At 36.5% G+C, this 17824-nt stretch overlaps 1 protein-coding gene across 1 annotated transcript in view; it reads right to left on the bottom strand.

Annotated features, from left to right (window-relative positions):
- Nucleotides 1-794: 794 nt before the first annotated feature.
- The window catches only part of LOC121728393 (origin recognition complex subunit 6), a 30543-nt gene continuing 13513 nt past the window's right edge, over nucleotides 795-17824 (bottom strand). Inside the window, exons 4-6 of the mRNA XM_042116568.1 lie at nucleotides 2681-2733; nucleotides 2385-2551; nucleotides 795-1105 (exon numbers count right to left, since the gene is read on the bottom strand). Of these exons, the coding sequence (XP_041972502.1) occupies nucleotides 843-1105; nucleotides 2385-2551; nucleotides 2681-2733 (483 nt within the window). The 3' untranslated portion in view covers nucleotides 795-842. The remainder of the gene's footprint in view (nucleotides 1106-2384; nucleotides 2552-2680; nucleotides 2734-17824) is intronic.

Consider the following 17824-nt stretch of genomic DNA (forward strand, 5'->3'; position numbering starts at 1 on the left):
CAGCGGGGACTCAGCTCTCGCGACAGTCCGACATGTCGGCAGTGCGAATAATTTTGGCCGACGGCTAGGACGGTGCTTTAGATAGTTGTCAGGCACAAACAAGCGGCACATTAAGGCATGGAGTTCAGGGCAATCGATTATATTGCGAAGGATTTTTAAGGCAACCAATAGTAGGTCAACGCCTCGTCGGACCTCTAGAGATTGGTAACCTAAGGTACCCAAGAGATAGCCAGTTGGGTACATGTAAGGGTAGTATCCGTACACTTTCTTAAATAAAAATCTGAGAAACGCCTTTTGGATTTTTTCCAGCATCAGAATTGATGTAGCTGTGTTGGGAGCCCAGACACACGCATTTGTTTCTAGCTTGCTGCGTACTAGTGCGTTGTATAGCAATTTTATAACGGCGGGATTTTTAAAGTTACAATTATCTATGTATGTTGATTGTTGACATTGTATAATTTTAAGTTACAGCATTGTAAACTTTATTTTAAAAGATTAATTTTTTTCTCACTTTTTTGGTAAATAAAGTGGGCCCCGTGCGAGTTTCTTACTCCGGTTCTTCTCGCCGGGTTAGTTCCCGAACCGGTGGTAGGCACCACCGGACGTTCAGAGAATATTTGCAAAAATTTATTCTGAATCAAAAAAAAATAAGTTTTAGTTTATCGAGGTCAAATAATATCGTTCTGTCTCCTTTCGCAGCGCCGTCGCCGAGGGCGACATAAGGAACTGCGTTCCAAAAAAAAAATAACGTTTATAGGATTATTTAAAAGTGCAAATAGGGGGTAAGATAAAAATAAAGCCACGAAATTTTTTTTATATTAATGTATAATTTCATTTATGTTTTACGGAAAGAGTAGTCGAATTCCTGCACCTTTCTTGGGACTTTTGCTGTAGTTATACGGTGAATATTTTTGGGGTGTTTTTCTAGGAGATCTACGTGGTGATTGTCCAATATTACTTTCTATAGTTTTTTCATTTTTTTCCAATAGTTTAAGTTCATGATACGCCTCCAAAATCATACGTCTCTTCCAATCCTCGTATAATTCTAAGCCGTTTTCCGATTTCTCCTCTTGTATATCCGGTGAAATATCTTCGACTGCGTTATCTAGGATAAAAAAGAGAAATGATAATGCTATTTTTTCAGAAATCCGTTTTTTATACGCGGCAGAGAACTTTAAAAAATGAAATAATTCATAATAGACGGCGCAGGGCGCTGTTTGTCAGCTACATCACGCTAGTCACTAGCGGCAACACGAATTCATTTTTAAGAGGTGGTAAGGAGTAAGGAACTTCTCAAGATAGTTTCTTTTTGTATCAAATAAATCGAAGTATGTTTGTATGTAAGGGTCAATTTATACTAGCGCAGAGTCGAAGCGCATCGAAGCGAATTATTAAAACGGAACATAACAAATTCAACCTTAACTCCAAAGCGTAAACGCACATATTACTTCAGCGAATTTAAAAAGGCGCGCGCGTCCGCGCGCACTTTCGCGAATTCGCTTGACCACCACTTTTTCGCGCGCGCATCCAAGCGCACACAAGCGAATCTACGCGCATTCGTTCGACTTGTTGCGAATTTGACGCTTCGCTGCGCTTCGACTCTGCGCTATTATAAATTGACCCTAACTTGGTGATTTACTGTGCAGTGACGGAACATACTAGTGGGGGTATAGTGAACAATTACTTTTTTTTTATGAAATAAGGGGGCAAACGAGCAAACGGGTCACCTGATGGAAAGCAACTTCCGTCGCCCATGGACACTCGCAGCATCAGAAGAGCTGCAAGTGCGTTGCCGGCCTTTTAAGAGGGAATAGGGTAATAGGGGTGGGTAGGAATGGTAAGGGAATAGGCCTGAATAGGGTAGGGGATTGGGCCTCCGGTAAACTCACTCACTCCGGTAAAACACAGCGCAAGCGCTATTTCACGCCCGTTTTCTGTGAGAACGTGGTATTTCTCCGGTCGAGCCGGCCAATTCGTGCCGAAGCATGGCTCTCCCACGTGTATGTCCCACTTTAAACAATATTTTCTCATTTATTAAATAAAATAAAAAAAAATGTTTTCGTATCATATACCATGTTTGATATTAATACAAGTTATACAAAGTGTACGTAACTTGTATTAAATATCAAAAGAAAAAAATAAAATAAAAAACACTGCGTTGTTAAAATAAATATCGTGCGCGGCATTGATTCGCCCTGACGCGACGTCGCGTCGGGGAGTCTCCGTATGTACTTGTAGCTCGGCGGCGCGCGGCGGAACGGCGGAGTGACACACCCCTGATAATATGTTGAAATAAAAAGAATGCCATGCAGTAGCTTTACCGTGACAGTCCACGAGTCCCGAGCGTATTTTATTTTCATTACATAACAATAATTTATATTTACCATTGTTAGTATCGGTACGTTGAGTAGTATCCTTGTTTTTGTTCCTGGCGGATGTAAACTTTTCGTTCACAAAATTGCTAAACTCTGAATCAAGTTTAGACCACTGAGCGGCCTTCAGCCTCGATTTTTCAATTATCTGTCTTTTCGAAATCTTGATTTTGTTCATTCTAGAAAAAACGAATGTACATTACGTTGTGACTTGTGTCTGTTACGTATTAACTATTAAATACAAAATATATTATTGAATTTTCGTAATAATACCAGCCATAACTTTATAGTGAGATTTAAAATATTACCTGCACGCATGATAGACAGCCACACAAGCATACTGAGGTAAAGTAGGGTCGACCTTAAACACGGTTAAAAATTATTACGTTACATTTCAGAGAACAGCTTATTACATGAAAGTCTATACCGCGGTTCGAAACAGAGAATACCTTTTTTTTAATTAGTGCATTCGAACCGCAGTGTAGATATATTTTATATTATTACATATTCCTTTAAGTACATATAAGCTCCACATAATTAAGAAATCAAAAATATTAATTTTAAGTTTTAAGACCAAACTAAAGTAAAAATATAGGATTTAAAAAATAAATAAATAGGATAACGTCATAAAAGAGTTGTTAGCGGGTGAAATAATCATTGGCCATTGCCTGGAAAAACTTTATAATGATTTTTCGTACATAAGGTTGGGTTGCACCAACTAACTTTAACTTTAACTACAATGCGAAATGTCAAGTCTTTGGTTAAAGTTAAAAATGGACGCTATCAAGACACCATATTTAACCATAACCATAGAGCTCGACAAGGTTTTAAATGCACGTGGCGAAAAAAGGAGCTAACGCTGTCATCATACAAAAACGCCATTGACAGTTCTCCTTTACCAGCAGCGCCCCCGCCGACGTTCATTAATAACCTTGTTGGAAATAATAATGGCAACTTGAAATACGAATAAAATACTTAATTATATTAGTACTTTAACAATTACTTATAAAATTAAATAAATATTTAAACATACAAAAACAAAGATAAATGATTGGTCGCGAGACCAATCTAAGGGATTTATCTACGAATAATATTCGATGGTGGAAATGTCAAAGGGCTTAAAGGACATTTTGGCGATTTTGAGTTTTTGATGCAGTTATGTTCAGTTTTTTAAGGGCTATCGATTGGTATAATTACAATTTTGCTACGACGTATAATGACGCTAGAATTGCCAAGACAAAAAAATGGGGTTTTTTGATTTTTGGTCTTAAAGGCCCAAAAAGTAAAAATAGGCATTTAAGACCTCCGATCAGCAACTTATCAATCTTATTTGGCTTAAAGGACACTAAGGGTCCCCGCAGACTTACAATTTAAAGTTGGCCGGTGTGGTTTGTACGATAGTCGGCCAACTTTAAATTGTAAGTCTGCGGGGACTCTAAGGCTGTATTAATAGTCTGCTCTTGGTATTTAAGAACAAAGAGAATATAAGAAATACAGTAAAAAGAGGATATAAGAGGTTGAACCTAGAAAAAAAATTACGTCGGTTATTGAAGTTTAAGTTAAAAAAACACAGATTTATTTATTAGATAAAAGTTTAATCTAAACTTTTATTTGTCCGTTTTCAGGCAATCACCGTCGATCTTTCTTTAAAATTAGCTAAAGACAATCGATCGTGCTTAAAAATTAATCAATCACAGTCGATATTAAATAGAATTGTATTTTTGTCTTTCAAGTCCGACTCTTGTTACGCTTGTAGTTAATATTCTCTTTGCTCTTAAGTCTTAAAGTTGGCTATTTACACGGGCCTTGGTTTTTAACATGAAATTTAACACCCTTTAAACTCATTTTAAAATTATATTTCTTCGCTTCATTCTTCGATATATAATTAACCAAAAGTAGTAGCTTTGCTTATCTGCTAGGCAATCGCGTTTTTTTTTGAAGATGGGTACTTTGAAATGTTACCCGCTCGCTCGCCGTCACTCAACGTTCCGGCGTGCCTCATTCTTTGTTAACGCGAGGCAACGCGAGCACGTATACTTAATAACCATGCCAAAGCGCAGCTGGTTATTATTATTAAGATGATTGAGTCAGTGATGTAACTAAAGTCAGTGTTATTTTATCGTGTAACAAGAAAATACATGTAAGTACTATTAAATACTTAAATAAACGGCAGGCACTATCGAGGCCTAGACGAGCCAATTATATTCAATACTAGCCGGCTTGTACTGCGACCGCGAGTCAATAAACGTACAATGTGTTGGGACTGCGAGTCTTTATCACAATCTATAATATTATGTATGCTTTATCTGTTCTATAAATAGAGTTATAGAAATATATGTCCAGATTGGGGGAAACAACTGCAGGCGATTACTGCAATTATTTAATTAACCGGCATGTACTGCGACTGTGAGTCAATAAGTACAGTGTGTTTGGACCGCGAGTCCTTTTACACAATCTATATTCTATATGCATCTATTGCGGATCTCTGACGATGTTTTACCTATTCTATAAATAGAACTATACGTTTGCCCGATTGGGGGAAATAACTGCAAGTTAATTACCACAAGTGTTTAAATATATTAAGTTATTTTATAAACCGCCATAATGTGTGGATTGACCGCGAGTCTCTAAACACAATTTATATGCATCGGAATTGACTGCGAGTCTCTGACGATGTTTTATCGGTTCTATAAATATAACTATACGTTGGCCGGTTTGGGGGTTAAAAGCGAGTTATTTTATAAACCGCCATAATGTGTGGATTGACTGCGAGTCTCTAAACACAATCCTTATGCATCGGAATTGACTTCGGGTCTCTGACGATGCTTTATCTAAAAATAGAAGTATAATATGTTGGCTGGTTTGAGAGGATTAACTGCGAGTTAATTAATATTTAAATTTAAAATATATTGATATTTTTTTAAATAAACAATGAATGGATTGACTACGAGTCTCCGACAATGTTTAAAAATAAAAATTAGCAACTACCGCGGGTTTTCCCGCGCTCTTTGTTCTATAAATAGAACTAAGTACATAATAATTAGCATAATATTAATATCTTTGCCGTTTTATAGAGAAAAGCTATTTCGAGCTAATAACTAGATTGACTGTGAGTCTCATCAGTTAACAACCTATGCGCGTCCCGCACGATCCTTTTGTTCTAAATATAGAACTACGATTATAATTTACTATGTCTGCCGGTATATAATTATTATTATTAAATAAAACTTGCACCAATGTTTGGACTCGGGATACACCGCGAGTGTATAACGAAACTTAATATCCTACGTAACGTGATAGTTACTACCCTCAATATTTTTTGTAACATATATTATCGACAAATAAGTCGATTATAACGAGCTACCCCAATATTTATTTTTGTAGGTCACTAAGACCAGACAATTGGGGAAATATCACTAAAAGTGACTAATATACGGGTCTATCAGGTTACGAATGAACCCGAAGCTTTCCCACTCCTAAACCAGGTGCCAACGGTCGATTCTGAGTACCGGCACCGATAGAACCGGACCAGATCCGGATAGATCCAGGGCTCCTACTGACGTTAGGTGAACCCTCGTTGGATTCGCCAGATTATGGTTTTAAATGATCCCAAAAACGATTAAGATAAGCTACTGCTTATAAAAAGTTCCTGATATAAGTGTTGCAGATCGATTCCATTTCAATCGATTATTATCATTATAGATTTCACCTAACAAAGTCTCGATATTATCAGACTTATCAACAGTATGTGACTTATCTTGATATAAATTATTATCAAACTTATCAGATAAATATATAATCAGACAAGACAACTTCGTAGCGGAAACCTATAACACATAGACTCGATAAGTCTTGTCTCAATATCAGACCGAGATTATTATTGTTTCGCTGGATAATTCCAGTATTTGTTCTCAGAAACAAATAAGTACATCCCAATCACTCGGGTACCTTTTGGGCTCTGACAAACCCGTCCGTCTCCGTCAAAGTGGGGGGGGGTTGGGGCGGTAGAGCTGGTAACAGTCGGCTGGCGCCGCTAGCACTGTGCCGCTACAATCAACCTCCTTCGAGTTCGAAGAGCGATGAGACGACTAAAAGCTCAACACCGCAGCAGTAGTGTTGACAATTATTTTTAGATATATATTTTATAGATGTTACTATTATAATTATTATTGTAGGCTTTATACAGCTATCCCCAACCCGCGGCCTGCGGGCCGCATGCGGGCCACCGGGACTTTATTTGTAGCCCGCGTGATGTTAAGCCATTTTGAAATTCACGCCCACGGGCAAAATATTATACAGTCAACCTGAAAGTCTTTTTCAGTTGTAAATCGTTAATTTTGAATAACGTTATTTTTTAAACCTAAAAATGTTTGTTGCGGCCCGCGACACCAACACCAAAAAAGTTTGCGGCCCGCATGAAAAATAAAAAAATAAAAAAAATTATCATGACATCAATAAATTATAAGAATTTAAAACTATATCTTCGTGTACCCTCACCGAAGGTTACCTTATTTCAAAGATTTTCTTTTCCCCAAACAAAGCGGCGGAAAATATTGTATTATATTTTAAATTTTCACATATTTGCTGTGGATTCAATACACCCATGGCACTATTAACCATAAAACGTTAACAAAAAAGGGGCGCCAAAGGCTGGAGAATTCTGGCCTAGAACACTGATATCGTTAAAGCGTGGTAAGTCTAGTAGACGTGATAAAGCCTACGTATCAATAAAAATATAAGCAGTAGCTTATCTTAATCGTTTTTGGGATCATTTAAAACCATAATCTGGCGAATCCAACGAGGGTTCACCTAACGTCAGTAGGAGCCCTGGATCTATCCGGATCTGGTCCGGTTCTATCGGTGCCGGTACTCAGAATCGACCGTTGGCACCTGGTTTAGGAGTGGGAAAGCTTCGGGTTCATTCGTAACCTGATAGACCCGTATATTAGTCACTTTTAGTGATATTTCCCCAATTGTCTGGTCTTAGTGACCTACAAAAATAAATATTGGGGTAGCTCGTTATAATCGACTTATTTGTCGATAATATATGTTACAAAAAATATTGAGGGTAGTAACTATCACGTTACGTAGGATGTTAAGTTTCGTTATACACTCGCGGTGTATCCCGAGTCCAAACATTGGTGCAAGTTTTATTTAATAATAATAATTATATACCGGCAGACATAGTAAATTATAATCGTAGTATATTTAGAATAAAAGGATCGTGCGGGACGCGCATAGGTTGTTAACTGATGAGACTCACAGTCAATCTAGTTGTTAGCTCGAAATAGCTTTTCTCTATAAAACGGCAAAGATATTAATATTATACTAATTATTATGTAGTTCTATTTATAGAACACAGAGCGCGGGAAAACCCGCGGTAGTTGCTAATTTTTATTTTTAAACATTGTCGGAGACTCGTAGTCAATCCATTCATTATGTTGATTTAAAAAAATATCAATATATTTTAAATTTAAATATTAATTAACTCGCAGTTAATCCTCTCAAACCAGCCAACATATTATACTTCTATTTTTAGATAAAGCATCGTCAGAGACCCGAAGTCAATTCCGATGCATAAGGATTGTGTTTAGAGACTCGCAGTCAATCCACACATTATGGCGGTTTATAAAATAACTCGCTTTTAACCCCCAAACCGGCCAACGTATAGTTATATTTATAGAACAGATAAAACATCGTCAGAGACTCGCAGTCAATTCCGATGCATATAAATTGTGTTTAGAGACTCGCGGTCAATCCACACATTATGGCGGTTTATAAAATAACTTAATATATTTAAACACTTGTGGTAATTAACTTGCAGTTATTTCCCCCAATCGGGCAAACGTATAGTTCTATTTATAGAATAGGTAAAACATCGTCAGAGATCCGCAATCAATTCCGATGCATATAGAATATCGATTGTGTAAAAGGACTCGCGGTCCAAACACACTGTACTTATTGACTCACAGTCGCAGTACATGCCGGTTAATTAAATAATTGCAGTAATCGCGTGCAGTTGTTTCCCCCAACACTGATATCGTTAAAGCGTGGTAAGTCTAGTAGACGTGATAAAGCCTACGTATCACGTCTACTAGACTTACCACGCTTTAACAATATCAGTGTTCTAGGCGAGAATTCTCCAGCCTTTGGCGCCCCTTTTTTGTTTACGTTTTATGGTTAATAGTGCCATGGGTGTATTGAATCCACAACAAATATGTGAATATTTAAGCCTTAACATTTATAGTATATATTATTATTACATAACCAGCTGTCTCGGCAAACGTTGTTTTGCCATATAAAGTATTTCGCCCATATTATTATTTTATTGAAGTGACTAAATAAGTCACCATGGCAAAGTCCATGATTGCTATCCTGTCGCACAAACAACGATTGCCGTCAGTCTCGAGTTGTAACAATTTACTATTATTTATTCAACAAATTAATACACTCATCAATATGAAGATAGAAGAGTAGATGTTGTCCGATTCTCAACCCTAGCTCGCTAAGATTCACGAAAATCGGTCGAGCCGTTTCAGAGGAGTTAAAGTTCAACCACGCACCTGCAGCTCTTCTGAAGCTGCGCGTGTCCATGGGCGACGGAAGTTGCTTTCCATCAGGTGACCCGTTTGCTCGTTTCCTCCCTTATTTCATAAAAAAAAAGAAAATGTTTTTGGTGGGATAGTAATATTGCTCATGCTCGTTTCCTCCCTTATTTCATTAAAAAAAAAGAAAATGTTTTTGGTGGGATAGTAATATTGCTCATCTGTCAAACCGTGTCGCTTAGTAGAAGTGGTGGTAGGCCTACAGTTGTGACGTATCGCCTAAAGCTTACCGTCCACAGGTCGGTATCGTTACGCAACGGACGTCACGCATCAAAGGGATATTTTTTTCACAGTACGCCCTCTGTATCGGCAGCGTACGGATTACGGACTAGCCTAGTAAATGAATGCTCATTGTGTGGAATGTGGATGGAAAAGTCGAAAGCAGAAATGTTGACTTAGGAACTTTGTTTGGACTAATTTGGAGATAAACATACTGGCTTGTCGGTAATCCGTACGCTGCCGATACAGTAAACGTACTGTGAAAAAAATATCCGTTTGATGCGAGACGTCCGTTGCGTACGATACCGACCTGTGGACCTTTACGGGTACGTCACAACTGCAAGCGTGATAAACTGTCGACTGCTGCCGTCGACTGCCGCCAACACGTGCCGTCGCCTGCCGTCGACTGCCGCCAACGCGTGTCGCCGATACGTGCCGTTCGTCTATAAGTGCTCTAAACTCGTACTTTCATCAATACGAAACAAACCTCAAGCAATTTACTTTTTTAACCGACTTTCAAAAAGGAGGAAATTATATGTTCGGCTATTGTTAATTTTCTTTTTGTATGTTCAACGATTACTCCGCCGTTTGTTATCCGATTTTGAAAATGTTTCTTTTGTTTATAGAGATCAACCCCAATTTGGTACCATGTTCACAAAAGTGGTAACCTGATGATGGGATCCATGAGTAATCGAGCGAACTCCTCAAAATTGATATGGAAATATAATATGGTGATTTCGGTTTTATAAGAAGTATCCTATGCATATGCTACTGAAAAGTAAAATATCCAAGATAATAGATCCTACTAATATTATAAAGGCGAAAGTTTGTTGGATGTATGAATGTGTGGATGTGTTGATGTATGGATGTTTGTTACTCTTTCACGCAAAAACTACAGAACGGATTTTAATGAAACTTTACAGTAATATAGATTATAATAACACATAGGCTACAATTTTAACAGACTTTCAAAATGGGGGAGGTGTTATGTTCGTTTTTTTATGTTTAACGATTACTCCGCCGTTTGTTAACCGATTTTCAAAAAAATTCTTTTGGTTCCTACTAATATTATAAAGGCGAAAGTTTGTTTGGATGTATGGATGTATGGATGTGTGGATGTATGGATGTTTGTTACTCTTTCACGCAAAAACTACAGAACGGATTTTAATGAAACTTTACAATAATATAGCTTATACATCAGAAATCAGAATAACACCGCCGCCGAATTACTCCGCCGTTTGTTAACCGATTTTCAAAATTTTTCTTTTGGTATGTAGGGTATAATCCCAATTTGGTATTATATTGACAAAAGTGGTGATCTGATGAAGCATCCATATGTAATCGATGGAACTCCTCAAAATTTATAAGGCAACATGTGGTGACTTCGGTTTCGTGAGAAGTATTCTAAGCATATGCTACTAATAAGTAAGATTTTGCACCGAGGTATACCTGGTATACCGTGGTTCGAAAGGTGCTGAGAGAACTCCTGATTCTTTATAAATACAAGTTTGGTAGTTTCGGCGTTGTTTTAAGAACGGAAAGCATATGCTACTATGCAAATTACATTCATCATCATCATCACTACCATATTATACCATTCATCGTCCCAACTCCCATGATTATGACCCTGTTATTAGTACTTTTCATAGTCTCTTAGATCGAGACTCGAGTTTGTCAAGCGATAATGAAAAAAAATCTATAGTTAATATTATAAACCTGAAGAGTAATTTGCTTGAACCCGCTAATCTCAGGAACTACAGGTCCGATTTAAAAAACTTATCTCAGTGTTAGATAGATCATTTATCGACTATATTATAATATTATCACGCCAAGACTAATACGACCGAAGAAACTCAGGAAAATGTGGGAAAAACGGGTGAAATATTTTTTATGGGAAAATGTACGGTTTCTATAAAATTCCTAATTTACGCGGGCGAAGCCGCGCGTGACATCTAGTACTGTATAGTGTTATACTAAAAAATCTAATCATGCGATGTCCATGTCGATCTATTTATTTAAAATTTAAAAGATTTTTAATATTGATATGATAATAACTTACGTACTAACTTGAGACAGAAGGTCCCTTAGGTAGGGACTGAATAAATTAACCGACTTGGTATTGCATGGATCTCATAATTTATTTTTACGGTATAAAACTGAGTTGCGAGGCTTGGTTTTTTTACAGGATGTTTTTGATGGGATTTTTTTTTACAACTAAGCAATATTTTTACAAACAAAATGGTTTTATTTATGCTTGAAGTTCTAAGGTTCAACATCAAGTTCAATAATCAAGAATGGTCCTTCCAACAAGGCTCGGCGCCGGGTCATAAAGCTCGGTCGGTTTGGTCTTGGTTGGAAACGAGCGTTTCGGACTTTATCAGAGCTGAAGACTGGTCGTGGGCTAGTCCCGATCTTAATCCACCGGATTATGATTTTTGGTCGGTTTTAGAGAGTATGGCCGTGTAAATGCCGTGATAATTTGGAATCACTAAAACAATCCATACGACTACCTATGTGAAGTTAGCAATCGAGTTCAAGGTAAATGATTTTTATATGTGTCATTCGATTGTACCCGGAGTGTACCCGATTGTACCGCAATTAAAATCGTTTGTACCTCAATAGGGTAGAAATGGGGGGGTGGTAAAATTTGCTTAACAACCGACATAAAGATTCCGGAATTTCAATGATGTCATCTGGAAGAGCATCGTTTGTACCGGATTGTACCCATTTTTAAAGTTTATTTTTTTTATTTTACGAAAAAAAAAACAAAAATTTGTTTTTCCTTAAAAATAAGGCTTTGTATGGAGTAGAAGGAAAGAAAGTATATAAAGCAGTACAAATGAGTAAAATAAGTTATTTTTTTAAATTAATCCACAATAATTAGGCACAAACAATTTTCACCAAGGTATAAGAATATAACTCGCCGAAAACACTTAAAACTCGGAGTTAAATTTTGTAACATTTATCGTTTGTACCTCGCCAAAACAGAAAGATTATTAAAGAAGATACTTTTCACTTTATACTCACAAAATTTTTTGAGATTCAAACGATTTTTCATATAGTAGTAACGTCAGAGATTCGATCGGTCTTGACGAATTTTCCTATATCTTACTACTATGAAACTCGGGGTTAAATTTTGTAACATTTATCGTTTGTACCTCGCCAAAGCAGAAAGATTATTAAAGAAGATAGTATTTTCTTTATATTAACTGAAAAATTCATGAGGTACGAGGGCTGCTATTTATGTATCCGGAACTGGCCACTTACAAGAACAATATTTAAAAAGTAATTACAACATTTGAAAATAGAACTCTTTGGTTGAAGAATACATTTTGATTCATGTGACTGTCAATTATTTTTCCATTGTGGCGTCATTTTGAAAATTGCGTGTCTTCATTTGCCATGGATTTAACGCGTGAACATTTTCGTGCAATGATTTACTACGATTTTCGGCGTGGGCTAAATCAACAACAGTGCTTTATTCAACTCACCGCAACTTTTGGAGATGAAGCACCATCAAAAACCACTGTTTATCACTGGTACAGTGAGTTTAATCGTGGGCGGTCTATGCTCACGGATGAAAATAAAGAAGGTCGCCCAAAAACAGCTGTTGTCCCACAAAATATAGATGCTGTGCGGGAACTAATAATGCGTGATCGTCATGTTACATATCGCGAGATAGAGGCGTCCTTAGGCATAAGTATGACGAGCATACATAAGATATTTTATTTATTTATTTATTTTATTTTTATTTTATCAGGAAAACATACAGTGATTTGATTTACAATCTTAGATACTACACAAACACTTAACACCATTTACACGTTTTCACAGTTAAACACTCAATAATAACAAAAGCTTATGATCTAATTAATGTGAGGTATTTTATGTTTACGAGAAAAAAAGAAAACAGATACGCACTGAAATATAACAGTAGGTAGGTATACCAATGAATGTAACATGGAGCAAATAAACAAGTTTAATGTTAGTTCTAACTTTAACAGTTAAGAAACAGTCTCAAACCATTGCATAGTGATTAGCTTTTTTGTAGCTCTTACTGAAGAGTTAAATAAATCAAGATCCGCGAGTTTGCTTATGTCATTAAAAAAGTTAGCTGCACGAATAAAAAATGAGTTTTTACGATAATTTGTATGGGAAAAAGGAGTAAACAAAGGGTTATAGGAAGATAATCTAGAGGATCGGGAAGGGACTTTGAGATATATTTTGGAAAGGAGATGAGGTGAGTCGATTTTTTGTTGGGCTATATTTAATAGACTCGAGATGTCTGCTATTCGACGTCGGTGGTAAAGTGGAAGAAGGTGGAACCTTAAACATCTTGACTCATAATTAGGATCGGAAGAGCCACACTTAAATTGTAAGAATCTTGTAAATTTTCTTTGAATAGACTCTAGTCGATCAATGTGGGTGCTATACTGAGGATTCCATGCTTGAGAGCAATATCAAGAACACTGCGTACGTAAGAGCAATACAGTATCTTGAGTATTTTGATATTTTTAAATTGAGAGCTCATTCTTATGACAAAGCCCAGAGACCTGTTTGCTTTGGCAACGATATAGTCCATATGATTGATATAAGTTAATTTTGAGTCGTGAATGACGCCCAAGTCACGAACTTCGGAAACCTTTTTTAGCTCTTGTTCCTTCAGGTGATAGGAGTAGTTGTCAACGACCTTTACCGTACGGCTGAATGTTATTGAGCAGCATTTACCAGCGTTTAGTTCAAGTTTATTAGCCTCACAGTATTTCTCAAGCCTCACAAGGTCATCCTGCAGTAAGTGACAATCGGTAAGTCCTTTGATTTTTTTAAACACTTTCATGTCGTCCGCATACAAGAGGAATTCCGAGTGGAGGAAGCATGTATGAATATCGTTGATAAAGATGTTGAACAGCAAAGGACCTAGCAGAGAGCCCTGAGGAACGCCTGAAGGTACTGTACTCCACTGAGAGGTAAAACCGTTGACAACCACCGCCTGAGACCTGTTACGGACATAGGAGGTGAACCATCTATAGAGACTTCCATGGATCCCGGCGTTATAAAGCTTTTCAAGGAGCACTGAGAGATCAATACGGTCAAAAGCTTTGCTATAGTCGGTAAATATGGCGTCAACTTGACCACCTGAGTCCATATTTTCTGTAAGGAAGTCAACAAAAGATAGAAGGTTAGATGTAGTTGATCTGTGATGTAGGAAACCATGCTGTTGAGGTATAAAAAGAGTCGAGAGTGAGCTGTAAACTTGACCGTACACAATTTTTTCTAAAAGTTTAGCAAATATGCATAATTTAGAGATAGGTCTATAGTTTTTTATATCATTTTTACTGCCACCCTTATGAATCGGAGATACATAAGCAGATTTCCAGATTATTGGAACGACGCCTTCCTTTACAGATCGATCAAACAATAAAGTAATAGGCTCCGACAAAGCGTCTGAGCACTGAACTATAAAGTGAGGTGGAATATTGTCAGGCCCTGCACCTTTAGTAAGGTTCACTGTCTTGAGTAGTTTTGTAATGGCATCAGGTATTATTTCAATGTTGGATATAATATTATTAACAGAGTTATTATTATTATTATTATAAAGATAAGACAAATTACTATTAGTGCGGTCGGTATTAGATAGAGATAAAAGAAAATTACTGTTGAAATATGTCGAGAAAAGAGAACAAGCATCTGCACCAGTGGTGGCGGTGTTACCCTCGTAGGTCAAAGAAGAGGGAAGTGTGTTAACATTTTTATTGTTTTTAATAAACGACCAGAATAATTTAGGGTTTTTTACGATAGAGTATTCACATTTTTCGATGTAGGATTTGTAACAACCCTCTTCCAGAGCCTTAGCCCTTTTACGGAGTAGAGAGTATGTGTTATAATCACATGTGTTTCCATAAGTTCCGTATTTACAAAGGTACTTATATTTTTCTTTTAGAATCTTTTTTAGTGCCGAACTATACCAGGCCGGGTATTTATTGCGTCTATTTACATTTTTTTTGGGGATATAAGAGTCAATTACGCTATATAAAATGTTATAAAATATAGTTGTTGCCTCATCTACGGAACCCTTGCTGAGGAGCTCATTCCAGTTAATTTTATTCAACTCAATATTAATTCTTTCATAATTACCCAAAGTGAATATATATTTCTTTCGTGAGTTAACTTCAAGAGTTTCGGAGATATTTAGTGATATAGTTATGTCCAGGGATTTATGATGGGCATCCTCAGGTACAAGCGGTGAGTCACAAGCCAAAACAGAACATTCAGCATTAGACAGAACTAAGTCCAAAATTCTACCGTTAATATTTTTGCAAAAATTAAATTGATTTAGGTTGCATTCAATTAAGCTATCCAAAAAATATAATTGTGGCTCGCCTGATGCACCAGAGTACTGAATATTGTCACCACACTCTGAGTTCCACACAATATTACTCAAATTAAAGTCTCCCATGATAACAAACAGGTCATTTGGACACGAGCTTACGATTAAAGACAAATTTTGAGCAAAATTAATTAGTTGCATATTACACGAACATTTGGCTGTAAAAAAAATATGTTCGCGTTGGATTCCGCACAACTTGACAATCGATCAAAAACGGGCTCGTGTCGATTGGTGCAAAAAAATGATCAAAAAATACAACCGTGGTACGTCAAAAGCCGTTTATAATATCTACACAGGTGATGAATCTTGGATCTATGCATATGACCCCGAAACTAAACAACAGTCAACGGTGTGGGTGTTCCAAGATGAGCCGAAACCAACAAAAGTTACTCGTGCAAAAAGTACTTTGAAGCAAATGGTCGCCTGTTTTTTTGGAATTAATGGACATGTGGCTACAGTGCCATTAGAGAATCGTAAAACGGTTAATTCTGAATGGTATACGACCATTTGTTTACCAGAAGTCTTTGAAGAAATAAGAAAGGACAACCGACAACGCAGAATCATATTACATCACGACAATGCTAGCTGTCACACCTCAGCTGAAACAACTCAGTTTTTGGAGGGTCAAAAGATCGAATTGACTGGTCATCCGCCGTACAGCCCTGATTTGGCACCTAACGATTTCTTTTTATTTCCATACGCGAAGAACAAATTACGTGGTCAACGTTTTTCGAGCCGCGAAGAGGCTGTTGATGCGTTCAAAATGCACGTTTTGGAGATACCTCAATCAGAATGGAAAAAGTGCTATGAAAATTGGTTCCAGCGTATGCAAAAGTGTGTCGATCATCGCGGCGAATATTTTGAAAAGCAATAAAACCATATTAAATGATATATGTTTGTTTCTTTTTTTAATTCCGGATACATAAATAGCAGCCCTCGTACAAACGATTTTTCACAAAGTAACAACGTCAGAGATTCAAACGGCCTTGACGAATTTTCCTATATCTTACTATGAAAGTCGGAATTGAATTTTGTAACATTTATCGTTTGTACCTCGCCAAAACCGAAAGATTATTAAAGAAAATACTATTCACTTTATACTCACACAAAATTTTTTGAGGTACAAACGATTTTTCACATAGAAACAACGTCAGATATTCGATCGATCTTGACGAATTTTCCTATATCTTACTATGAAACTCGAAGTAAAATTTTGTAACATTTATCGTTTGTACCTCGCCAAAACTGAAAGATTATTAAAGAAAATACTATTCACTTTATACTCACACAAAATTTTTTGAGGTACAAACGATTTTTCACATAGTAACAACGTCAGATATTCGATCGGTCTTGACGAATTTTCCTATATCTTACTATGAAACTCGGAGTTAAATTTTGTAACATTTATCGTTTGTACCTCGCCAAAAAAGAAAGATTATTAAAGATGACACTATTTTCTTTATACTTACTGAAAAATTCATGAGGTACAAACGATTTTTCACATAGTAACAACGTCAGAGATTCGATCGGTCTCGACGAATTTTCCCATATCTTACTTTAAAACTTGGAGTTAAATTTTGTAACATTTATCGTTTAAACCTCGCCAAAACAGAAAGATTAGAAGACACTATTTTCTTTATACTAACTGAAAAATTCATGAGGTACAAACGATTTTTCACATAGTAACAACGTCAGAGATTCGATCGGTCTCGACGAATTTTCCCAAATCTTACTTTAAAAAAGGAAAATTCGTCAAGACCGATCGAATATCTGACGTTGTTACTATGTGAAAAATCGTTTGTACCTCAAAAATTTTAATGTGAGTATAAAGTGAATAGTATTTTCTTTAATAATCTTTCGGTTTTGGTGAGGTACAAACGATAAATGTTACAAAATTTAACTCCGAGTTTCATAGTAAGATAAAGGAAAATTCGTCAAGACTGATCGAATCTCTGACGTTGTTACTATGTGAAAAATCGTTTGTACCTCATGAATTTTCAGTAAGTATAAAGAAAATAGTGTCTTCTTTAATAATCCTTCTGTTTTGGCGAGGTACAAACGATAAATGTTACAAAATTTAAATAGTGTCTTCTTAGAAAAGAAGATAAGTATATAGATATAGGAAAATTCGTCAAGAATAAGATATAGGAAAATTCGTCAAGACCGATCGAATCTCTGACGTTGTTACTATATGAAAAATCGTTTGTACCTCATGAATTTTTCAGTTTGTATAAAGAAAA

The sequence above is a fragment of the Aricia agestis genome, chromosome 1 (genome assembly GCF_905147365.1).
Source record: "Aricia agestis chromosome 1, ilAriAges1.1, whole genome shotgun sequence".
Lineage (NCBI taxonomy): Eukaryota > Metazoa > Arthropoda > Insecta > Lepidoptera > Lycaenidae > Aricia > Aricia agestis.